This window comes from Neoarius graeffei, chromosome 8, assembly GCF_027579695.1.
Source record: "Neoarius graeffei isolate fNeoGra1 chromosome 8, fNeoGra1.pri, whole genome shotgun sequence".
NCBI classification, from domain to species: domain Eukaryota; kingdom Metazoa; phylum Chordata; class Actinopteri; order Siluriformes; family Ariidae; genus Neoarius; species Neoarius graeffei.
Genome location: NC_083576.1, coordinates 69,267,296 through 69,293,879, shown reverse-complemented (window position 1 = coordinate 69,293,879; position 26,584 = coordinate 69,267,296). Strand labels below are relative to the sequence as shown.

General features: G+C 42.6%; 1 protein-coding gene across 1 annotated transcript in view; it reads right to left on the bottom strand.

Moving 5' to 3' along the window:
• Positions 1–25,128, bottom strand: part of si:dkey-234i14.6 (uncharacterized) — a 36,752-nt gene extending 11,624 nt beyond the window's left edge. Inside the window, exon 1 of the mRNA XM_060927012.1 lies at positions 24,394–25,128. Coding sequence (XP_060782995.1) covers positions 24,394–24,870 — 477 coding nt within the window. The 5' untranslated portion in view covers positions 24,871–25,128. The remainder of the gene's footprint in view (positions 1–24,393) is intronic.
• Between the last annotated feature and the right edge of the window lie 1,456 nt (positions 25,129–26,584).

Sequence of the window (26,584 nt, the reverse complement as noted above, 5' to 3'; positions counted from 1 at the left end):
TCGTGTGCTCTGATTGGCTACTCTATTACTAGGCTATCAGCTCATATATCATGAGTAGAGAAAAACAAAATGGCGGAGCGTGTTGCTGAACCACCGAGGACGAAATAAAAATTCTACTCGAAAACAAACCCCCCCAAAAAATACAAAAAAGCAACAAAATATGGAATTTGATGGTAAGAACATCTTTTTTTATTTTTCAAGAATTATTATTATAGCATTTTTCACAAATTACTACTGTCATTTCGCCGGTTTGTTTACATTCTAAGCGGAAATTATTTTGTTGGACGTTTTGTATAAAAGTTTTTATTTACTGAAATATGCAAAAAATAAAAATGCTCTGTTTCTCAAAACCCAGTGAATCTGGATAGAATAAAACAATTATGCCACTCAATCTCGTCGTACATGGCTACTTGGTGCTACGTGCCTCATCGGCCATCAGCTCACGTACAACTCGATTTCATGGAACAACTGTTAATTGTACTATTTTACTCCCTGTGTTTTACTCCATCAGATTTCTGTGCATTTGAACTTTGTTAAAAACGATATTAAATTAAAACCATAACAATTTGTACACAAGCCCCAACCAAACCTTTGTGCAAATACTGTCTATTAGTCTGACTTGCTGTTTGTGCATGATGTTACTTTAAAAATTTGTTTGAATTTGTATGAACACAGGCAACATAGTTAAACCTTGTTTATTTTATACAAATGAAGATTTAAGGAAAAGTACAAATCCTAACCCCACCCTTAAACTTCAACCTTTGTATCTTTTCTAACAAGCTGAGTCGCGTGAATAGTTACAAATAAACAAATTAGTTAAGATCATTGATGTACTTTTACATACGGTACTTGACTAGAACCAGTGTGGACATTTTAACCTTCACTTATCCATTTTGTACTGCTGACTCCACTGTTAATTGAGTACAGTTTTGCAGCTGATCTTCTCTCTGCAGTGTAGAACATCTTACTCACTGAACCAGATTGACATCCTGTCACGCCAAGTGCCATTAAATTCAATCAGACTCAATTCTAGTTTGTTTTATTGGATATGAGATCCTCAGCACATCAGGGCCCTGTACTACGAACGGAGGTTAACCTACCCAGAAGTAACCCAGGGTTCCCCCGCTAAACCGGGGTTGACAAAACCTGGTTATCTTGTTTGGGGTTAAACGGTACTACGACGCCAGTTATGAAGTTGATTTGTTGAACCTGTGTTAACCTAATCAGGGTTAATGCGCATTCACGTTAAAGGGGAGGTTATCAGCGCAAATCACCACTGTTCACAATGGCACGGTCGCCGTACTTCACGGAGGAAGAATGCGCTGTCATAATGCAAAGCTACGAGGAGTTCAAAACAACATTAAGAGCAAAATCTAACACAGCGGCTGCCAATAAGGAGCGGCAAGCATGTTGGCAACGAATTGCCGATCGGGTAAATGCGTAAGTACATTCTCCCTTCTACATGTTCCAGAACAGAAGTATAGGATGAGAGAAAGCTTCATGATCAATCACAAGTCACAGAAAATGGTCCTTCGACGTGGCCCCAGTCATATATAGCTTGTTTAATGTCCGAAAAATCCTGAATAAAATTTGGTATGGTAAATTCATGGAGTAGCCTACTTAAGCTGATCTGTGCACAGAGTCACATGAATTAGGATGACTGACTGTTCAGTCCCTTTGACTAAGTTGGTGTATGTCCTGTGAACATTTCAGAGGCAACAGCAGTGCCAAACGCACCTGGCAACAGGTGAAAATGAAATATAAAAACATCATTCATAATGGTAAGTGTGTGTGTGTGTGTGTGTGTCGTTCTTTTTCTGTACTGTGTTTCAGATGAAAAGCTTTTGCCCAAGGACAAGAAGTAGGCTAAACAGCATTTGCCTTTTATTTATTCAAGTTTTATCTGTTTGCCTAATAGTTCAAATTGTTTTGTATATAGTTTATAATGTAGTTGTGTGATATTAATGATAATATTGTGGGAAAACTACTTTGCATGGACGTTCATTTAATTTATTCTATCGTCATTTTGTTTGTTCTATTTTTGTGTATTTTATTTATTTATCTGTTTGTCTAGTTGTATCTATTTTTCTAATAATATATTTTTGCATTAATTGTTTTTTCCTATTAAAATAATCTTGTGTTCTTGTTATAACTTTATCTATTTATCTGACTGTTTAGTTGTATCTATTTTTGTTACAATTTCAATATTTTTAATATAAGTTTTTTTTCTATTAAAATGTTCTTGTGTTATATTTATTGTAGTTGTATCTATTTTATATCTCAGACTTAAATATTTTTGTAAAACAAGTGTTTTTCTATAAAATATTCTTGCGTTCTTGATAACTATGTTCTTGAGTGGGTTCTTTTTTTTTTACAGAAAAGCCGTTCTGCATGGACATTCATTGAAGCCCTCATTGTTTTTTAATGGTTATTTATGAGCGTTTAGGGGTTACAATAATGTAAGTCTAGGTTGCTTTATATAAAAGGTATGTCCAGAAATATTGTCACTGTCTAAGCAGAGGGATCTGGCTTCTTTAGACGCTGTCTTCTTAAAACTGAATAAATATTTAAAAAGAGCCAAATGAGCCAGTCTTTTGAACGGCTCTTTTCAAAGAACCGGATCACAAAGATGTGGATCCCATCAAAGCATGGGCGCAGATAGAGGGGGGGACGGGGGGGATTCGTCCCACCCAGATTTAAATTCACCTTGTTCGGTCCCCCCCTACGGAGCCGTAGAGGGGACATGGTGAATAAAAAAATAAAGCGTGGGAACGACTTAAAAGAGCCATAAATCCCATCTCTAATCTGCGCTCCGATATCGCACGGGTCATCCAGGTACGCTGGCATTGTCTCTAGAGGAAATGTCGGTGGAGAGGTGGTGTTTAAAAAGGGTGTGGTTAATCGGAAACCTCGGGTTAACCAAGAACATAACCTGAGACGAGCAGGTTTGAGATGCAGCGTAAATTGCCATGGCAGCATACCTCGGTTTGAACATAGCCAACTTTCGTAGTATGGGTTAATCGGGAAGTTACGCTGCACGTGATCAAGTTACTCTCGAAGTTACCCTGGTAAGCCAGAAAACCCGCTTCGTAGGGCCCAGCAGAGGCAAAAACAACAACAACAATAACACAACACTCTTAAAACACATGTGTTGAAAATAACACAACTTGCGTTGTTTTTTAACACATCTCTATGTCCAGATTGGGAGAACAGAACTTTTGTTCATTTTAACACATTATTTGTTATTTGTGCAATTTTGGTGTTAAACATTTCTGAAATATAACACAACTCTTGTTGAAATTAAACTTTGGTGTTAAACATTTCTGAAATATAACACAACTCTTGTTGAAATTAAACTTGCACAAAAGATGTGTTGATTTCCAACACATTCGTTTTAAGGCTGCATAAAGCAGACAGACCAAATGCAAGCACTTCAGCCACTTATGAATAAACTGTTAGCTTTATGTTTAATAAACATGTGACCTTGGCATTAAAAGATACTTGTATGAAAAAGGAATAAAACTTTTTTCAAAGATTACGGTCTTTAATATTTTCCCCCCACAGGCTTTGGATCAGTAATCCAGCAGAGTGAGCTAGAGATAAGAAGACGAAGGAAACCCAAACAAAATCTGTCATGATTAAAAATAAAAGCTTTTTCATTTCCAGACAGCAACAAGGACTTTACAGCAGGCAATGAAAACAACTGGCCCTTACAAAAGAACAGGATGAAGGAAAGGAAAGCAGCAGGTCAACTCTCAGTCACAGCTCTGATCTGAAACCAACAAAATAACAGAGAAAGAGAGAGAGAGAGAGAGAGAGAGAGAGAGAGAGAGAGAGAGAGAGAGAGAAGCTGGTAGGCTGGTAGAAATACCAAAAGGGAACAGCAAATCTATTAAAAGGCTTTACTGCTCTTGCTTGCCTTGTTCCTGCGTCAGTGCCATTACGCAGGCTTTACTGAGCACAATCACCTGTACATAACGGCCATCCCAACCAGCTCCATGCTAGCTGCTGCGAGTGTGCTGCTAATGAGACTGCACGATACTGTGATTTTAATTCTGTCATTTTAACCCTTTGATGCAAAACATGGGTCAAAAGTGACCCGGCTGAGTTTTTATCTTCGATATCTTTGCAATAAATTAATTCCATCATTCAGTATTCAAGGTATTCCTCAATTAACTTGTTTTTGATCATCAGACATCCTTATTTTATTTTTTCCTTCCTTACTTTTTGAATAAAAACCCTTTTTGTATCACTACCCTTCTAATGCACAACATGGGTCAAAAACGACCTGCATTCATTTTCCAGGTTATTTCATGTATGGCTGAGTGTTTCTATGATATACTTTTGAAATAAATTCATTTTGTCATTTACTTTTCCAAATATGCAGTAAATATCTTGTTTTTGTTTAGCACAAATCATCACGGTGGTGTAGTGGTTAGCGCTGTCGCCTCACAGCAAGAAGGTCCGGGTTCGAGCCCCGTGGCTGGCGAGGGCCTTTCTGTGCGGAGTTTGCATGTTGTCTGCGTGGGTTTCCTCCGGGTGCTCCGGTTTCCCCCACAGTCCAAAGACATGCAGGTTAGGTTAACTGGTGACTCTAAATTGAGTGTGAATGGTTGTCTATGTGTCAGCCCTGCGATGACCTGGCGACTTGTCCAGGGTGTACCCTACCTTTCGCCCGTAGTCAGCTGGGATAGGCTCCAGCTTGCCTGCGACCCTGTAGAAGGATAAAGCGGCTAGAGATAATGAGATGAGACAAATCATTTTTATTTTTCCTTTCTTAAGTTATGAACAAGCACAGCTTTTGTAATTCTACATCAAGTTTACACACATGGGTCAGAACCGACCCGCATGCATTTACTACAGCGTTTGGTGGGAATTGTGCTTGTGTCAGACATTTCACAGCTCAGCACAGCGCCCTTTGCCCATCTAATACATGGAAGTAATGTTTTTCAATTGTTCTAACATTACCTTAGAAAAAAATGGATTATGTTTAGGTTACCTTGAGAGTGAGTAGATTACTTGTCAGAAAGTTACAAGTAATTACTATTAGCTACCAAGCTGTTGACATATTCTACTTTAGTTAGCTAATTTTATTGTAGTTGGCTTAGCTAACTACATAGTTAATAAATAAATAACTGGCCCCATTCACTGCTAAAGTAATTACTTGAAACAAATTATTATTATAGTATTAAGACATGTAATTTTAAATCGCACTTGGATGACCCATGTATAGTAATATAAAAAGTATTTTTGTTCATAAAGTAGGAAAGAAAAAATTAAATTAATGATTTGTGGTAATTAAAAACAAGATATTTAAATAATACTTGGAATATTCAATCATAAAATAAATTGATTTCAAAAGATAGAGCAAAGAAAAACTCAGTCAGCATGAAATAACCTGGAAAATGAATGCGGGTCATTTTTGACCCATGTTGTGCATTAGAAGGGGTGTGCATATGTTTTGCATCAAAGGGTTAAAGTGGATAACATATTATTTTCACTCCATGTCGGCTGTGACAGAACTCTCCATCTAACATACATGAAATGAGTAATACAGCCAGGCTCGAACATTCATCAGGTGTTCCTCCTGCAAGAAAGAGCAAGGAGCAATTTCCGGAGGTCACTGTGAAATGCTTTGAGCATTCCCTTCTCCGCATGTGTTCTATATCTGCAAAATTTCTCTGAAAGGACATTATTTCTCTGCATGCCAGACAGTTCTAGTGCTCAAGGCTCAAGTCTTTACTGATCTTGTATAATCTTGTTCCTGGGGCAACACTGTTTTCTACTGCTAGCTATGAACTACTTCCCCATAACATTTAACAGTTATTCCACGAAATCGAGTCATGCATGAGCTGATAGCTGATGAGGTGCATAGCGCCAAGTTGGCTATAAGCCATGTATGATGAGATTGAGTGGAACAACTATTTTATTCAATCCACATTCACTGGATTTTGAGAAACAGAGCATTTTTATTTTTTTGCAAATTTGATAAATAGAAACTTTATACAAAACGTCTGACAAAATCATTTTCGCTTAGAATGTAAATAAACCAGTGAAATGACAGTAGCAAGTTATGAAAAATGCTTTAATAATAATTTTTGAAAAATAAAAAATATGGTCTTACCATCAAATACTGTTATTCCATATTTTGTTGCTTTTTTGTATTTTTTGGGGTTTTGTTTTCGACCAGAGTTTTTATTTCATCTTCTGTTGGTTCAGCAACACGCTCCACCATTTTGTTTTACTCTACTCACGGTATATGAGCTGATATCCTTGTAGTAGAGTAGCCAATCAGAGTGTGTGATTGCTCATATCCAGTGAATGTGCATAGAATAACACAGATTATTTTTTTCGCAGTCCGGTTTCCATCAAATCCTGCACTCTGATTGGCTGGCAAGCGGGTTCTTATCCTACGATACGGACCCCAGTTAAGGACCCCGGTTACAGACCTCTGGCAACTCACTCGTTCACAACAACAACAAACATAGTAGCATTTTTTGTCAACATTCATCTTTTTTTTAATAAGATTTATTTATAAGATTATCAAAAATCTTATAAATTTTTGCCAGCATTTCTCAGGAAAATAGCATTAATTTTACATCATGGACAGTGATAACGACAGTCTTCACAGCGAAAGCGAGTTTTACTACCCTGAGGAAGAAGAAATAAAAGAAAACATTTCAGGAGAAAGCTAAAAACCTCTAACTTGCTAATGCCAAGCAAAAACATGGCTGAATCCCGAATGACTCCTATTTGTATAAATAGGGGACTACATAGGCGGCAAAATGTAGTTTTTTCGTGCCATGGAAGTGCACCTGTATACTGAGGAGGAAGCAATTTGCATTACAGCTGTGAATGAGGATTCAAAATAGCATTAATTTTACATCATGGACAGTGATAACGACAGTGTTCACAGCGAAAGCGAGTTTTACTACCCTGAGGAAGAAGAAATAAAAGAAAACATTTCAGGAGAAAGCTAAAAACCTCTAACTTGCTAACGCCGAGCAAAAATATGGCTGAATCCTGAATGACTCAATTTTGTATAAATAGGGGACTACATAGGCAGCAAAATGTAGTTTTTTTCCTGCCATGGAAGTGCACTTGTATACCGAGGAGGAAGCCATTTGCATTACAGCCGTGAATGAGGATTCAAAATGGCAGCTCGGCTCGGTTTTCCCTTTTGGGCGCTCTCGTTTTCTGTTAGAATTTGGTAAAGAAAAAAATAAATATATTATTTACCAGCTTAAGGTCGGTCCGTATGGTGAAATACCGTGACCTCGGCCTTGAATACTGACCTCGGCCCAGAGGGCTTCGCTCAGTACTTTCAAGACCTCGGTCATGGTATTTCACAATACGGACCTTCCCAGCTGGTAAATAACACACACACACACACATATATATATATATATATATATATATCTCATCTCATCATCTCTAGCCGCTTTATCCTTCTACAGGGTCGCAGGCAAGCTGGAGCCTATCCCAGCTGACTATGGGCGAAAGGCGGGGTACACCCTGGACAAGTCGCCAGGTCATCACAGGGCTGACACATAGACACAGACAACCATTCACACTCACATTCACACCTACGGTCAATTTTAGAGTCACCAGTTAACCTAACCTGCATGTCTTTGGACTGTGGGGGAAACCGGAGCACCCGGAGGAAACCCACGCGGACACGGGGAGAACATGCAAACTCCGCACAGAAAGGCCCTCGCCGGCCCCGGGGCTCGAACCCAGGACCTTCTTGCTGTGAGGCGACAGCGCTAACCACTACACCACCGTGCCGCCGTCAGCTGGGATATATATATATATATATATATATATATATATATATATCCAAAGGCAATGTATAAGTATATTAACAGCTCAGCATTTTAAGAATTAAATAGTGACATGGTGTTTGAGGAGATAAGTTAGATTATAAGACAGCATACAGTACATCCAATATTATGAATGCTGACAATATAACAAAATAAAATGTCACTGAACGGTTATTGCATAGTGTAGAGTCTGATCCTAACTTTAGTCCTAGTCCTTGCTCTAAGATGCGACTCAACCTAAAGCACTTTACAGAAGCATTCAAAACACAAAGGAATAATAATAAAAAAACAGTACTGTAATTATCTCCTTTGGTAATTTTGGGAAACACATAACAACCAAGCTATTGGCATTTATCAGACAGTCTTATCCAGAGTGACATACAAGATACCCAGAGCAGCCTGAGGAACAGCTGGGGGTGAGGAGCCTTGCTCAAGGGCACTTCAGCCATTCCTGCTGGTCTAGGGAACTGAACTGGTGACCTTTTTGGTCCCAAAGCTGCTTCTCTAACCTTTAGGCCATGGCTTCTCCAATTCTTCCTGGAAGCTGCCAATCATTCTGTCCTGATGGCCAAATCCGCACTGAGAGAAATAGTTTCACTTTCTCTTCTGCCTTCATTTATCCCATTTCTCAGTCCACCATTAATCCAGTTTTGTTACTTTGTTCTTAGTCATCACAGCATGAAAGCCAATTATTACCTTGATGGTGGGAAAGCATCCAAAAATACAAAAAGAGCACAAAGCAACATTTCATCTGAAACTTATCCTGATCCCAGGGAATGATCTGAGAGTCATGCTGACATGATTATTACTTTTTTTAAAAATGTGCCAAGAAGCATCAAAGCCATGTTAATCTTTAATCTCTTGTACTTTGAGTTGGGTCTAATTTGTCAGGCACTAGGGAAAAAGAACTTTTTATGGGTGAGCGGAATATGGTCCCTGAGGGGCAAAGGCTCATATAGAACCAGAGATGGGTTAATAAATCACGAGGCAGGAACTCATACAAGACCCACCTCCCCACCCCATCATCATGTACAAACCAATACAAGGAGCCACACCTCCCCACTCCACAACGCAACACGTACCAAATAAAGAGTGTGCATTACACACCCGTTTTACCCATACTACACACACTACACACCCATTTTACCCATACTACACAAATTACACACTCATTTTACCCATACTACACAAATTACACACCCATTTTACCTCACAAACTCATCCAGCAAATCTTCAATGTCCAGTTCTTTAACAAGCTCCAACTCAATGGCCAGCAGTGACCACATGTTGAACCTTCTTTGGCCCATTTTAGTTCAACAAACTTAGTATAGGTTTATAGTTATCTATGTTTCATTTTTGCATAACTTTATCAAGCCCCAGAGCAGGACGTAACTGACTGCTTATTGTTACAAATCCAGACCCACACATCAATAACCTTCCAAATTTATTTCAGATCCTGTGGTTATACAGTCAGTGACTCAGGTTCTATGTGTCATGTTGAATGTAACAGAATGATGGCCGAAACAATCACTTCATATCTCTGCTTGTTTTTCAATTTATACCATTATTATAGGAACAGGCGGCACGGTGGTGTAGTGGTTAGCGCTGTCGCCTCACAGCAAGAAGGTCCTGGTTTGAGCCCAGTGGCCAGCGAGGGCCTCTTTGTGTGGAGTTTGCATGTTCTCCCCGTGTCCGCGTGGGTTTCCTCCGGGTGTTCCGGTTTCCCCCACAGTCCAAAGACATGCAGGTTAGGTTAACTGGTGACTCTAAATTGACCGTAGGTGTGAATGTGAGTGTGAATGGTTGTCTGTGTCTATGTATCAGCCCTGTGATGACCTGGCGACTTGTCCAGGGTGTACCCCGCCTTTTGCCCGTAGTCAGCTGGGATAGGCTCCAGCTTTCCTGCGACCCTGCAGAACAGGATAAAGCGGCTAGAGATAATGAGATGAGATGAGATGAGATGAGATGAGATGAGATGAGATGAGATGAGATTATAGGAACATAATAACACTGTTTTAATTTTAAAAAAAGAAAGAAAAGTTAATTGGCATTGGCTTAGGGGCACCAGTAGGACTTTTTTGGCCCCTGACCTGGACAGTGTTTTTCCCCCAGGCCATGCCTGGGCCCCTGTCTACTCTACTCTCTGCCTTCCACACTAGATATCACCCCTGGATTAGCTGACACTAACAATTTTAGCCAAAGAAATGTAGCTATTTAGAATGCTTATCTATGTTCTCCTCAGAAATGAGTAACACTATCAGACCCTGCTTAGCCACTGTTTACTCACCTGTCTGCCATTTTTGACAGTCTGTTCAAATATTAGCTTGCAGGACATTGTTTCATCTCCTATTTAATATCTGTCTCCAAGACTCCAAATTGCATTCTTCTCTCTCTCTCTCTCTCTCTCTCTCCAGGTTTACAGGCCTTATTTGTTCAAAATGTTTTAAATAAATAAAGGAAAATTCCTCCAGTAAATCAGCGGATCAACAGATTACTCTGTTTCAGTTTCATTTACATTCACGTCTCCTCTAGGCAGTGGAAAAAGGAAAATATAAATACTAGAAAACAGGTGATAATAAAACAGAACACATCAGTTTAAGGCTTAAAACTTTTCCAAGTTGTCATACAGTAACAGGAGCTGTAATATCAGACATATTAATGCTAGCCATCATGTTAAAATGTAGTCTATGAACTAGCAAGCCCTGCATGAACGACACACCTATAACCACCTCAAGCAAAACCAGTTACTGAGTTTGCTTATTGTTTCTTAATTAGCTTATTTTTCCCCCTAACACATTGTTCATAGCCTTAGTCCACAGTTATTTTTGTACTTATTCATGTTAAAATGGGGTGGCACAGTGTTGTAGTGGTTAGTGCTGTCGCCTCACAGCAAGAAGGTCCTGGGTTCGAGCCCCGTGGCCGGCGAGGGCCTTTCTGTGCGGAGTTTGCATGTTCTCCCTGTGTCCGCGTGGGTTTCCTCCGGGTGCTCCGGTTTCCCCCACAGTCCAAAGACATGCAGGTTAGGTTAACTGGTGACTCTAAATTGACCATAGGTGTGAATGTGAGTGTGAATGGTTGTCTGTGTCTATGTGTCGGCCCTGTGATTACCTGGCGACTTGTCCAGGGTGTACCCCGCCTTTCGCCTGTAGTCAGCTGGGATAGGCTCCAGCTTGCCTGCGACCCTGTAGAAGGATAAAGCTGCTAGAGATAATGAGAATGAGAATGTTAAAATGGGCAGGATAGCTCCATATGGTGTGCATGTGGTCTGACGTGTACACGGCAAGAAGAAGAAAGAGAAAGATGACTGTGTGACAGTGGTATATATTAATAATACTGCATCATACTGCACTTTGTGATTTTCCGGAAGGTTTTGAAATGCATGTGGACATGTACAAGACAGTATCTAGGTGATCCTCACCATGCTAGATAGTAAGAACGAGTGAAATAAAGTAGTCATTAAACTAAAGTTATTTAAATTAATCTAGCAAATAAAACTCATCTCATCATCTCATTATCTGTAGCCGCTTTATCCTTCTACAGGGTCGCAGGCAAACTGGAGCCTATCCCAGCTGACTACGGGCGAAAGGCGGGGTACACCCTGGACAAGTCGCCAGGTCATCACAGGGCTGACATGTAGAGACAAACAACCATTCACACTCACATTCACACCTACGGTCAATTTAGAGTCACCAGTTAACCTAACCTGCATGTCTTTGGACTGTGGGGGAAACCGGAGCACCCGGAGGAAACCCACGCGGACACGGAGAGAACATGCAAACTCCACACAGAAAGGCCCTCGCCGGCCACGGGGCTCGAACCCGGACCTTCTTGCTGTGAGGTGACAGCGCTAACCACTACACCACCGTGCCGCCGCAAATAAAACTAAACTAGCAATTTTCAATATTGATAAAAAAAGATTCTGAAAATAAGTTGGTCAACACATTCTGAAATAAAGTGACGAGTAGACAGTGAACACACTCAGTATCTGGACGCCGTGGGCCCCAATAAAATGTAATATCAGGCTTGATCAGGACTTTGTTCACATTCCTGTTGGTTGATGAAAGGTGTGCTCACATTACATAACACCTTGCTTAACAAATCTGTAAAAAAAGATAACAGTATTGTAATAATAATAATAATAATAATAATATTTTTTCACATGCACACTTAAGCACAGTGAAATTCGTCCTCTGCATTTAAAGGAGAACTGAAGTCATTTTTAAACTTGCTTTATTTCTTAACGTGTTATTCAATTATGTTTTCGGTTTTAGTAACCTTATAACGTGACTCGTATTGGCAACTAATTGCAATTAAATATTATACTTATCGGCCTATTCGGTTTTTAGCCATATTGAATGTAGTTCGTTTGGTCCACGGCTTATCCGCACGATCTTCAAGAGACTTGTGCGAGACTTCGAAACGTGAAGTGTCAGCCAGGTGTCCTCGGCATCTTGTGTCACGTTTATTCCACCAAATGAACTGTTTTCCAAACGAAATCTTGGACAAAAACGAGTTTAAATGACGATTACTGCCTACTTTCTTCAAACTTTCCTGATTGCTATCAAAACAAAACTTCCGGCTTGATTACATCAGCATTCGAAAGAGGGCGCGCGCATCTTTTGACAATGTTGGCAGATGTTTGTCAGTTTGATTTCCGCTGTACGTTTTATTTCCGTCCTATGATGTCTCGCACAGGTCTCAACGAATCTCGTTTACGGCCGTTGCTTTGACATATGGACTGACATATTACAGAGCATATTTCAAACACTCAGAACTCGCTATAGCAGTGACAAAATAGCTATCAAAAATGCATTCCTATATTTAATAAAATGAGATAAATAGAATTTTGATAATAAAAAAATTGCATTCAGTTCTCCTTTAACCCAACAGTGAAGACATGCATGCACACACCCAAGTGAGCACTGAGCACATACACATAGCAGTGGGCAGCTATGCTATAGCGCCTGGGGAGCAGTTGGGGGCTAGGTGCCTTGCTCAAGGGCACTTCAGCCCAAGGTCGCCCCATGTTAACCTAATCGTATGTCTTTGGACTGTCTGGGAAACTGGAGCACCCGGAGGAAACCCACGCAGACACGGGGAGAACATGCAAAATTCTACACAGAAAGGCCCCCCGTCAGCCACTGGGCTCAAACCCAGAACCTTCTTGCTATGAGGCAACAGTGCGAACCACTACATCACTGTGCTGCCCTTGTGTAATAATACACACTTCTACCCTGTGTCTCCGTTAGAGAAAAGGGCCATTAGTCTTTGGATGTTTTCCATCCACCCGTCCCTGTTGCATGCTTGTCTGGCTACTTTGTTCCATGAATTCCAACCAAGATATTTTCTTTCCTTCTCGATGGTACATCTCTACTGTATGTCTCTTTTGGTCTTCCTCATTTGCGTTTACCGTCTGGTGTCCATCTAAGAGCGACTGAAGGGTTCTTGTTTCTGTCGTTATCTCTTGGTATGTGACCAATCCATTTCCACCTTCTATGTCTTATGATCCGGCTTATATTCAGTGTGTCAGTTCTTTCTCTAAGCTCATTGTTGGTTATAACTGTTGGCCAGAATATCTTGATAATTATCCTTAAATATTTATTTTGGAAGTTATCTAATATGTTCTCGTCTCTTTTCGTTACTTTCCAAGTCTCAGAACCATAAAGTAATACTGATGTTACACAAGCATTATATATTCTGAGCTTTGTTTCTAGATGAAATGCTGAGCTGCTCCAAACCTTCCTAAGTGTTCTGAAGATAATTTTGGCTTTATTAATTCTAGTTTTTATTTCATTGTCAGCACCTCCATTTTTATTGATTGAAGCACCAAGATATAGGAATTCATCAACTTCTTCAATTTGTTCATTGTTTATGCTTAAGTTATTTTGATTGTTTGCATTGAATCTGATAGATTTAATCTTCCTAATGTTGATCTTTAATCTGAATAATACACACAACACCACCAAGTTTATCAGTAATGAACATGTTCGCAAATTAGAAATGTGTTTGCCTTATAAACTGGAAGAAAACCAAAGTAAAGACAAATACATATTTAAAAAAAAAACTTAAAGTGCTAGTCTTACGAAAATTCCATCATAAAATCCCAAGTTTTCTGTGTGTGATATGCTTAAATAGGTTGTAAAGTTCACCAATAAATAAAAAAAAATTGGTTTGAAAAAGAAAATTTTTGCATCTGAATTCTGTTCCAAAAATCACGAAAAGCTTGTCCGCCATTACATCGCAGCGATTTTTTTGGGTCAGCGGCGCTGCATGTGTGACCTCATATGCGCAACTGCCTTCTTTTGTAAAGCTCTCTACACAACTTTATGACAACAAGGACGAAGAAGTGACTCAGAGTGAATAAGTATGTTTTGGTTTGCTTTTAGATCAGTAATTGTCTCGTCTATCTAAGTATTATATTTGGCCACATAGAAACTACCTTAGAACGTTATTGATCTGACTAAGAACAACTAATCAATTCAAGCAACAGGCTAAACATAAGCTTGACACTTCCTTTGCGGCGGTGAGCTCTTTGTGATGTGGCTTCTGACTTTTGTTTCCAGATCGTAGGAACTGATCCGTGTACCAGATGTCGCGCAAATCCTTCTATGTGTATTTGCCTCACAAATGTATCTTTTTCAAAATGTATGGAGCAGACACCAAACCGTCCTGTCGGCTTGAAGTTGCCTCTCTTTGTCTGTACAAATCGAACCCATTCATTCCGTAAGTGTCCTGCCAACTTTGGGCTATAAGGGATCAAAATTCCGCTTTTTTTATCAGCTACACTTGAACAGCCTTGAATGAAACACCTCTTAGGAGACATGCTTTGGTTGTAATTTTGTTTTGGAATAAAAAATTGTTAAAAACATGCTACATTTTGCAAAGCAGACGAAGCCAGAAATGCTGTGAACTTTCAAGCGTTGCGCGTATGACGTCACTTCCTTTGAATTAACACTCAGTGCGTTTACATGCACATCCAAATCGAGCTGCTGTCGGTAATCGAGCAAAGGGTCCCAGCAGGGGTGCCAGAGAAATCCAATCCTACATGCACACAAGGAAATCGAGCTATTGTGAGGTACACTGTGCACCCGAGCCACAGGTGGCGCTACACGCCCCATTGTGTTGGTACACTTCCGGTTGTCGTCATGAAGAAGAGCTATTCAAGAGCAGTGTTGCCAGATACTGCTGACGTTTTCCAGCCCAAAATATGTTCAAAACCTGCCAAAATGCACTTAAAACCACCCAATCTGGCAACACTGTTCAAGAGTATATAAACAAAGTTATCAGTTCCGTGTTCACAAGAAGAGTGTTTGTAGTTTGTATGTACGAACAGAAGTGTTCCTAATAAAATGGCCACTAAGTTGAAGTTGATCTGTAATGGTGAACATATTAACTGTTAGCCTGCTAACATGCTAATAACTTACCAACTAATTGGAAATGGGTGCGTACATGCCCAGACACAAGTGTTCCTAATAAAGTGGCAGTTAAGGTGAAGTGTCATGCCGACAAAGGCTGTTTTTTTTTTTCCCCCGACCGAGGCTGTTGTGTTTCCCGCTTGTGGTCTCGTCACTCGTCACTTCCGGAAGGGGCAGTGCTGAAGTAAGCAGCTCGACTACGTATCTCGCAGGGGCGATTTCTCAGAGACAACAAGGGAAGCCGAGCTTCCCCTAAAATTCTCTCCCCAAACTGCGGCGTCTACGACATTGAATTCTCATTAAAACAATAACTTGCATAACATAATATATGCCCAAGATTGTATTTATGTTCATAACTATCCTGTAACTTATTTGAGTGATGTCTGACGAACTTGCAGTTCGCTACGAGAATCACCTTTGCTGCCAGGCTGTAACCTTTCTTATTTCAATGGGCTCTATGGACTGGCAGCAGTGTTGCCAGATTGGGCGGTTTTAAGTGCATTTTGGCGGGTTTTGAATATATTTTGGGATGGAAAACGTCAGCAGTATCTGGCAACACTGACTGGCAGCCGGATATCCGTTGCAGTCTACGAGACGGCTCTGAACAGCCAATTTCGGCTAGCTGTTATTGGTTAAAATCAACAAAATCGTCACTTCCAGGGAAGCCGGGCTTCTCTGGGACTAAACGAGACAGTGGGAGGGACAAGAAGCTGGGCTGATAAAGGATTATTGGAGGTGGTGTTTGAAAGACATGAGGAGGGCGGTACTTCGGCGAGGAACACGGAAGTATGATCAGTCCCTAGCGGATGTCGAGAAAGTGTAGTCGTGTGCCAAAGTGCTGTCCGAATTTCTTTTCATATAAACGGTTCTTCTCATTGATGTCTCTGTACATTACTCTGTAAATAAATGTAAATATTACTCGTTGTGCTCCGTTAACTTTCATCCATTCTATCAGTTTGATCATTCGCGAATTCACTCGTTTATTTCATTTGTAGTTCAATCTGGTTGTAGGCTAGCTTGAGCCTTATTGGGATCTGCAGTGCTAGCTGCTAACAGAAATTGGTGAAGTCTCTGGAAAGCACAACCAGCTGGTATGACAGGGTCACAGACCATTTTCTGGAAAAGGAGCGGAGGGCAGAATTTGTGTATAAATAGTGTGCATCATATAATGTTCATGAATCTGAAGTGTGTATATTGTTCAGTAATGTTAAGAGAATGGTGGGCTCTGTGTTATAGGTTATACCTGGGTATAATATTCAAGGTTCTGTGTGTTGCATAGCCTACCTGGTTATGAATTTCCAGACTGTGTTGCAGAAGATGTTCAAGGATGTGTTGCACAGCTGGGTGTTGTGTTAAAGACCCTGTGTTGCATATCAGGGTATGATGTTCAAGGCTCTTCGTTGAATAGCCAGTGGTTTTTGAATGTTTGATATTTTTGATTAAGGATATGAGGCACTAGCCTGGCAAGCCAGACTATAACATGAAATGTACAAGCAAAAATACTTTCTGAAACTAGGTAGGGTTGTCTAGTTCACTGTGCTAATGGGGCACACTTTTCTATGCTTTGATATCCGGCCTACAGGTTTTACGATGAATGCGTAAAATGGGCTTCCCCTGTTTTAAAAACCAGCAGCCGCCACTGGTATCTCGATAGGGTTTACATGCACTAAGTAGCTCGGCAAAAATCGCATAATCTAGGTCGTGTAGCTCGATTGCGAGGAATCAAGTTCGGTTCAATTTCAGCCGAGCTAAGGTGTTTCCATGGCATTTAGAACTTCGATTTCAGTCGAGCTACGGCAGAAATTCGATTTTCTCTATGTGCATGTAAACGCACTGAGTAACTTACCAGGAATGCATTCGTGTAATGGCGAACTCAAAGAGCCAAACTTTACGGGCTAAACAGAACATGTTCCTGGTCTTGTATTAAAATACAATTTAGTAAACTATTGATTGATTGATTGATTGATTGATTGCTTTATTCCAAACAGTAAAGAAGATATGAAAAAAATGCAATAATCAAAACATCGTCATAAACAAACAGAATAGCGTAGCCACAAGGCAATAACATAGTAATGTTCGGAAAGGATTAGGAAGAAGTAATAACTTATCAAATCCTAACCCTCTATACCACCGCTAATCAAACGTCACTTTCTGCCATAATAAACTATATATACAAAAGAAAACAAAAGCAGCAAACAAAAAAGAAAACATACCAACATACCAAGACATACCGACATGGTATAATATCGACCAAATCAAATCATATATACAGATACTTATGCATATATACACACATACAATACATATATACAGTACATATATACATATATACATATATATACACATACCTATAACTATACACATCCATACGTACACAGACACCCATATCATAATTATGCATATTATGCTTATATATTATATACAATTATGCATATATATACACATACATACTCACATTTTATATAATATATATATCCGTATGTACCCATGCCCACATATATACACATATATAGCATGTTATTGTAATTCCTCCTCCCTATACCTCATAAAGATCTATTCCTTATAGACCCTTTTCAGTCACGTGACCTTCGTAAACGCGACCGCCATTTTGGACATGTAGTGGACTTCGGCTCGAATCAGTTTGAATGCGAGGAAGGCGACAAACGAAAAACATAAAAGAAAAAGGAGCGAGATGCAGAAAACACCTTCACTATCCAGCGACGTAGGGCATTTACAGGGCGAGAGATATTTGCAAAAAGTGAGGTTAGCAGGCTTAGAGAACGACGTTTACCTGCTTCCACCAGGATTGTTCACTGACGTATGGAAGTACACGAAGCCCTCGTCTTTACCTGACTTCGGCCCACATGATCTGCATACCTATGTCATTAAAAACCCATCGCCATGCCATACACATACACGCCAACGTCCGAGGTTCCGGAGCGCGCTCCGGCTTGCTCCAGGAGTGCTCCGGCCGAGGTTCCGGAGCACGCTCCGGCTTGCTCCGGAGCAAGCCGGAGCGCGCTGCTTAATTTGAGGGCAACCTCGGCCGGAGTGTGCTCCGGAACCTCGGTCGGAGCACTCCGGGAGCAAGCCGGCGCGCGCTGCTTAATTTGAGGGCAACCTCGGCCGGAGTGTGCTCCGGAACCTCGGCCGGAGCACTCCGGGAGCAAGCCGGCGCGCGCTGCTTAATTTGAGGGGAACCTCGGCCGGAGCACTCCAGGAGCAAGCCGGAGCGCGCTGCTTAATTTGAGGGCAACCTCGGCCGGAGTGTGCTCCGGAACCTCGGCCGGAGCACTCCGGGAGCAAGCCGGCGCGCGCTGCTTAATTTGAGGGAGAGCAAGCCGTAGCGCGCTCCGGAACCTCGGACGTTGGCTCCGGCAGCTATTTATACTGGACCCGGTGTAAATAGCTGCCGGATCATAATTACAGTAAACTAGTAAATACAGTAAAGGAAAAACTTGAGACTGAAAGGTTTTAACAGTCATCCAAATGACTGAACGTAAACATTGCTACAGTAACATACTAGCTACTTGTTGACATTAGCTAGTCAACAATAGCTACTACAGAAGAACAAAGAGGTTACAATGGGTTATTTTAGCCTATTTGGTTACACACTCGCCGCCACAGAATGTTAACACCAATGTAATGCCTTTTCTGGCTAATTTTATTCGTCTTACCTCCAACAAAGTGGTCACTACACAAGCGTTGGTATGCCGAGGGCTGCCAATCTGTTAATGGCCGCTATCCATCTTCTCCGTCGGGATCCGATAAAATGATAAACCTTGCCTTGTTTGTTGATGGTTATTACATCCAGGTGCACAACAATATAGTGGCATGATGGAAATCTTGCTGAAAGTAAAAACTTTCTTTGCTGCCGTTCCTCAATGCTGGCTGTGGTAAACTACTGGTAGTACATGTCCAAAATGGCGGCCGCGTTTGTCGTGACGTCACGTGAAAAGGGTCCATACCTTTTTTTGAACTGGTTTATAGTTGTACATTTCATGAGCTCCACATTCAAACTGTTCCATAGCTTTACTGCACAAATAGAAATCTCATCTCATTATCTGTAGCCGCTTTATCCTGTTCTACAGGGTCGCAGGCAAGCTGGAGCCTATCCCAGCTGACTATGGGCGAAAGGCGGGGTTCACCCTGGACAAGTCGCCAGGTCATCACAGGGCTGACACATAGACACAGACAACCATTCACACTCACACCTACGGTCAATTTAGAGTCACCAGTTAACCTAACCTGCATGTCTTTGGACTGTGGGGGAAACCGGAGCACCCGGAGGAAACCCACGCGGACACGGGGAGAACATGCAAACTCCGCACAGAAAGGTCCTCGCCGGCCACGGGGCTCGAACCCGGACCTTCTTGCTGTGAGGCGACAGCGCTAACCACTACACCACCGTGCCGCCACAAATAGAAATACTAAACATTTTTAACGCTGTCCTAGCACTGCGAATTTTAAATTTCAATTTCCCCCTAAAATTATAGCCCCCCTCTCTATCCGAGAACATTGTTTGGATATTCCTTGGTACTTTATAATTCCTTACTTTGTACATTATTAAGGTAGTTTTATATTCTATAATATCCCTGAATTTTAAACATTTTGAATTTAAGAATAATGAATTAGTATGATCTCGGTACTATTTAACATGTCTAGTTTTATAAGGCATAATTTCCACGGGGCGGCACGGTGGTGTAGTGGTTAGCGCTGTCGCCTCACAGCAAGAAGGTCTGGGTTCAAGCCCCGGCGAGGGCCTTTCTGTGCGGAGTTTGCATGTTCTCCCCGTGTCCGCGTGGGTTTCCTCCGGGTGCTCCGGTTTCCCCCACAGTCCAAAGACATACAGGTTAGGTTAACTGGTGACTCACTGTAGGTGTGAATGTGAATGGTTGTCTATTGCCGCTTTTCCACTACAAACGCGGCTGAGTCGGGCTGAGCGGGGCTGTTGGAGTTGCATTTCGACTACAACCGCGCTGAACCGTGCTGGCTGGAAGTGGGTGGACACATTGGGTGGAGTTAGCGAAAGTGGGTGGACGTCAGGTGATGTCGTTAAGCAGCGCAAACAGTGACATCAGTGATCTTTTAAGCGGTAGTCTCACGACCCGAATAGTAAACAATAAACATGGAGGACATGGAGTCGTTAGTGTTGCTGGTCTTGGTGCTGTGGCTTGTTGTCACTGACAACGCGAACAGATACTGGCAAGAGCGTATAGATGAAGCGAGGCGCATAAGGCTTCAGAAATTCTCGTAATTCGTAATTCTTCTTCTTCCGGGTTTACGGTGTTTACAGATCCCAGCGCGCTCGCGGGGCGTGTGTGGGCATGTGAGGACACTCCTCCTCATCAATCAGTGCACAGGGGAGTGTCTGCTCACGCCCCCAACCTCACTCGGCACGGCTTGGCTCGCTTCAGCCCCACTCCAAAACGGTGCGAGTTTTAGGGGCTAAGCAGGGCTGAAACGAGCTGAGTCGTGCTGGTTTTTGGTAGTCGAAACGCGAGCCGTGTCGGGCTGAAGTGAGCTGAAGCGAGCTGAAGTGAGCTGAAAAAGGGTAGTGGAAAAGGGCCATATGTGTCAGCCCTGGCGACTTGTCCAGGGTGTACCCCGCCTTTCGCCCGTAGTCAGCTGGGATAGGCTCCAGCTTGCCTGTGACCCTGTAGAACAGGATAAAGCGGCTAGAAATAATGAGATGAGATGAATTTCCAGGGGTGATGTGATTTTCGTAAGACTAGCCCTTTAAAAACCATTTACTGACAATAAATAACATATTGTAACCAAAACTTTTTTTTAAAATACTCTATTCTGTAGTAATTTATTAAATATTGGCATTTGTCAACACTTAGTCTCATTCATAGACGTTTATCGAGTGAGGAAAAAAAAAGTTTATGTTTCTATAGAACAAGGATTGTAAAAGCTAATAGTTAATCCTCCATCCATCCATTATCCGTAACCGCTTATCCTGTTCATGGTCGCGGGCAAGCTGGAGCCTATCCCAGCTGACTATGGGCGAGAGGCAGGGTACACCCTGGACAAATCGCCAGATCATCACAGGGCTGACACATAGAGACAAACAACCACTCACACCTACGGCCAATTTAGAGCCACCAATTAGCCTAACCTGCATGCCTTTGGACTGTGGGGGAAACCGGAGCACCCGAGGAAACCCACGCAGACACGGGGAGAACATGCAAACTCCACACAGTAAGGCCCCCGTTGGCTGCTGGGCTCAAACCCAGGACCTTCTTGCTGTGAGCCGACAGCGCTAACCACTACACCACCATGCTTAATCCTGATCAGATATATAAATAAAATAATTGCAATTCGGTGATTGCTGTAAAACCTGAAAGAGATTGACTTATGTCAAATGACTGATATGATCAGCTTGCAACACTACATGTGATTTGAGCAGCAGTACATGTGAATTCATAACAAAGACCAATACTTTCTTAAGACGTTGCTTTGAACTATGTGTGTAAAATCTGTGCCGAATGGGTAATAGCTGCTGACAGCTTTGCTCACTGTTTACATAAAGGAGCGGCCTTTGCTCTGCCCTTTACTTAATCTGTCACTCGAAATGACCATGTGTTTTGACAACTGGCGTTTGCTTCTTATTTTACTTTCAGCTGAATGGTTTTGTACAGTGATCTTGTATGTCGCACCACAGACCTGCATGCGTGCTAATTCAGCTCACTGCTTTGTGAAGCAAAGTTGATTTGATTTTTATTGTGGGGTTTAAACCACACCTTTCACCACAGTTCCTTTTCCAGAATTACATTAAAACATCAAAAGCCTAACAGTGCAATGAGGAAATACCTCACTCAGATGTGTAGCTACATGACAGGTAAGAATTTCACAGGGCCTGGGGCACTGACAGGAATGCCAATGACTGCTCCACAAAATGTGAAATGCCCGAATGTTGGGCCTTTCCTTAAACCTCAGATGTTCTTATCTCAAAAAGACACACACGTGCGCATGCACACACACACAAGCCTATCTCATTAGTATATTATCTGTCAAATCTGTGTGAAATGAATGTACATGTCAAATGTACGTTGTCCTGTCAAAAGGAAGGAAATGTAACTATTAGGAAGTAAAAAGAGAAAGATGAAGTAAAAGTAAGAGAAAAGGAAGCAGGCCAGTGGGAGGTGGTGGCAATAAACGGATTAAATGATGACAGCTGCAAACCAAAAAATAATGTTGCATTAGTATCAGCTTCATGGTTCCTAATATACAACTGACTGCTTACAGAGCGACAACGATTTAGATCAACACTGATATGATTTAAATGGATTAGGATTAGGAGTAATTAACCTCTCAGTGGTGTTTGTCACAAGACTTATTTCAATGGTTAGACTTAAATGATTATCATGAAAATATAATAATTGTAGTCTTACACTGCGGCACGGTAGTGTAGTGGTTAGCACTGTCTCCTCACAGCAAGAAGGTCCTGGGTTTGAACCCAGCAGCCAGCGAGGGCCTTTCTGTGTGGAGTTTGCATGTTCTCCCCGTGTCTGCGTGGGTTTCCTCCGGGTGCTCCGGTTTCCCCCACAGTCCAAAGACATGTAGGTTTGGTTAACTGGTGGCTCTAAATTGACCGTAGGTGTGAATGTGAATGGTTGTTTGTGTCTATGTGTCAGCCCTGCGATGACCAGGGTGTACCCCGTCTCTCACCCATAGTCAGCTGGGATAGGCTCCAGCTTGCCTGTGACCCTGTAGAACAGGATAAGCGGCTACAGATAACGGATGGATAGTCTCATCTCATCTCATTATCTCTAGCCACTTTATCCCGTTCTACAGGGTCGCAGGCAAGCTGAAGCCTATCCTCAGCTTTCTACGGGCGAAAGGCTGGGTACACCCAGGTCATCGCAGGGCTGACACATAGACACAAACAACCATTCACATTCACACCTACGGTCAATTTAGAGTCACCAGTTAACCTACACTGTAAAAAAAAATCTTGTCAAATTTACAGTGAAAAACTGGCAGCTGTGGTTGCCATTTTTTCACCGTAAAAAATACAGTGACAGTGTATATGGCTTTACAGTAAGGTATATCAACACTTGTAAAAACAACAGTTTGAAAATGTTCAATTTTACAGGTATTCAATGTACAATAATCAGTACATAACTGTTAATTTTACGGATATTCATTGTACAATAAACAGTGATTCAAAATGATGGTTACAAGCAATGATCTACTAGACAGATATATATTTTTAGAATTTTTTGGGGCTTTTTTCACCTTTATTGGATAGGACAGTGCAGAGACAGGAAATGAGCTGGAAAGAGAGACAGGGAGGGATCAGGAAATGACCTCAGGTCAGAATTGAACCCAGGTCCCCAGATTCATTGTATGACACCTTAGTTGACTGAGCCACAATGGTGGGCATGTTTTTGTTTTTTTAACAGGGCAATGATGTAATTTTAACCATCACATTCTGTTTTAGTCTTACAGTTTGTCTGTGTTTAAAATACAACAATTTGTAAATTATACAAAAAAATATGATCAATTCAACATATTCTTACTGTTAAATTAACAGTGGCATTTGGTTAGGAGTTTTACAGTATATTGATGTAAATTACACACTGCTTCATTGTTTTTGTATTTACAGTTTTTTTATGTCATGATTTTACATAAATTCACTGTTAATTCTACGGACATTTTTTACAGTGTAACCTGCATGTCTTTGGACTGTGGGGGAAACCGGAGCACCCGGAGGAAACCCACGCGGACACGGGGAGAACATGCAAACTCCGCACAGAAAGGCCCTCGCCGGCCCCGGGGCTCGAACCCGGAACCTTCTTACTGTGAGGCGACAGCACTAACCACTACACCACCGTGAATAAGGGACAGATCCACTAAATTGAAGCAGATAATGAAGACGAATGAATGAATGTACAAATTTAGCACATATTTCTTCGCTCTACCAGGGACCCCAAAATAAACACCGTGTAGGAACTACAATGTGTGGTAATAACCGAGAATTTTCCTGAAAATTTGTTAACGAGGGCTCTCTTTGGCCCCGTCTGTCCTGACCCTTGGTTTTCTACCTGTCTTGCGACACACCTGCTCTGTTTCTTCGTGTTAACATCTGGCCACGCCGCCTGTGTGATAAAGAATCATCTATTTTGTGAGCGCAAGCCTTCACTGACCTTCGTGCCCAAGTGAACTCTGACGTCGACTTTCTGCTTCTTTTGCTCCAGCACGCTGAGCAGGTACTCCTGAAACACACCGATCCGCGTAAAGAAGTGTTCGTTGTGCCAGCAGCCCTCCATGTTGTCGAAGTCCACGCCGAGACTGAGCAGAAAGCGCACGCTGCGGGGGTCCAGGGCAATCTGCTGCGGCCGGCAGAGCAGCGCGCTGCGTGTGCGCTCGTCCAGCACGGTGAGCTTCAGGACCTTCCCGCTGCGGACAGCGACCAGCGCCGCCGTCAGTCCCACCGGGCCGGAGCCCACAACCAGCAGTGAGATGCGCGCGCGCCACTGTCGCAGCCCGTCCACGCTCCCCTTCACCACCACGTACACGGCCACAGCCAGCAGCGTGCTGAGCGCCGTGTCATACGCCACACTGCCGTAGCGCTCCTGCGCGCCGCCGCTACCGTCCGCGTCCTCCGCCCGCACCCCGTTCATCCCGCGCTCAGGAGCTGCAGCGAACAAACACCGATCCTCGGACAGCTTTTTCCATCGCGTCCCAAAAAGGAGTCGGGGGGGAAAAGGCGAGTTAAAGGTCCTAACGCTCAGATTACATTTTCAACAAAGCTGCTCCAAACGCTACAAAACCTTTATACAACTTTAAACGCGAGCACTCGGTGCGTAAAGTCTGAAATGGAGTGAAGTAGTTAAACGCTCCGGTGCTGGACTGACTACTGGTGCGCGCGCGAGTGTGTGCGTGTGTGTGAGAGAGAGAGAGAGAGAGAGAATCGTTGGGTGTGTGATTGGGTGTGTACTTGCACTCTGTCTGGACACGCCTCTTTTGAGAGCCTTTCGAAATGGGACCTCGTCCAAACTTACTGCGTCGCATCCAGAGCATTTTTTAATATAGTTACTGGGATGGGGGGCGGCACGATGGTGTAGTGGTTAGCGCTGTCGCCTCACAGCAAGAAGGTTCGGGTTCGAGCCCCGTGGCCGGCGAGGGCCTCCCTGTGTGGAGTTTGCATGTTCTCCGGGTGCTCCGGTTTCCCCCACAGTCCAAAGACATGCAGGTTAGGTTAACTGGTGACTCTAAATTGACCGTAGGTGTGAATGTGAGTGTAAATGGTTGTCTGTGTCTATGTGTCAGCCCTGTGATGACCTGGCGACTTGTCCAGGGTGTACCCCGCCTTTCGCCCGTAGTCAGCTGGGATAGGCTCCAGCTTGCCTGCGACCCTGTAGAAGGATAAAGCGGCTAGAGATAATGAGAGAGAGAGAGTTACTGGGATGGTCTCCCAGTGGCCAGATTTGGTCTCCTATGGCCCTTTTTCAGCTCGCTTCAGCTCACTTCAGCCCGACACGGCTCGCGTTTCGACTACCAAAAAACAGCACGACTCAGCTCGCTTCAGCCCTGCTTAGCCCCTAAAACTCGCACCATTTTGGAGTGGGGCTGAAGCGAGCCAAACCGAGCCGAGTGAGGCTAGGGGCATGAGGAGACCCTCCCCTGTGCACTGATTGGTGAGGAGGAGTGTCCTCACATGCCCACACACGCCCCGCAAGCACGCTGGGCTCTGTAAACACCGCAAACCCGGAAGAAGGAGAATTACGAGAATTATGAAGCCTTATGCGCCTCGCCTCATCTATACGCTCTTGCCAGTATCTGTTGGCGTTGTCGGTGACAACAAGCCACAGCACCAAGACCAGCAACACTAACGACTCCATGTCCTCCATGTTTATTGTTTACTATTCGGGTCGTGAGACTACCGCTTAAAAGATCACTGATGTCACTGTTTGCGCCGCTTAACGACATCACGTGACGTCCACCCACTTTCGCTAACTCCACCCAATGTGTCCACCCACTTCCAGCCAGCACGGTTCAGCGCGGTTGTAGTCGAAATGCAACTCCAACAGCCCCGCTCAGCCCGACTCAGCACGGCACGGCTCAGCCCGACTCAGCCGCGTTTGTAGTGGAAAAGCGGCACTAGTCAATGCCAAACCAGCTTCACTGGGAGACCAAATTTTAAACCAAGTTATGTCTTATCATTTGGTTCAATCAGTTGCAATGAATTAACCAAGTACCATGTAACTATACATTTAACAAGGAAAACGAAGATCTATGTTATATATAGCCGCTGCATTTTGAATCACCTGAAGTCGTTTGATGGTCTTTTTTGGCAGGCCTGTGAAAAGGCCATTGCAGTAGTCAACCCAGGCA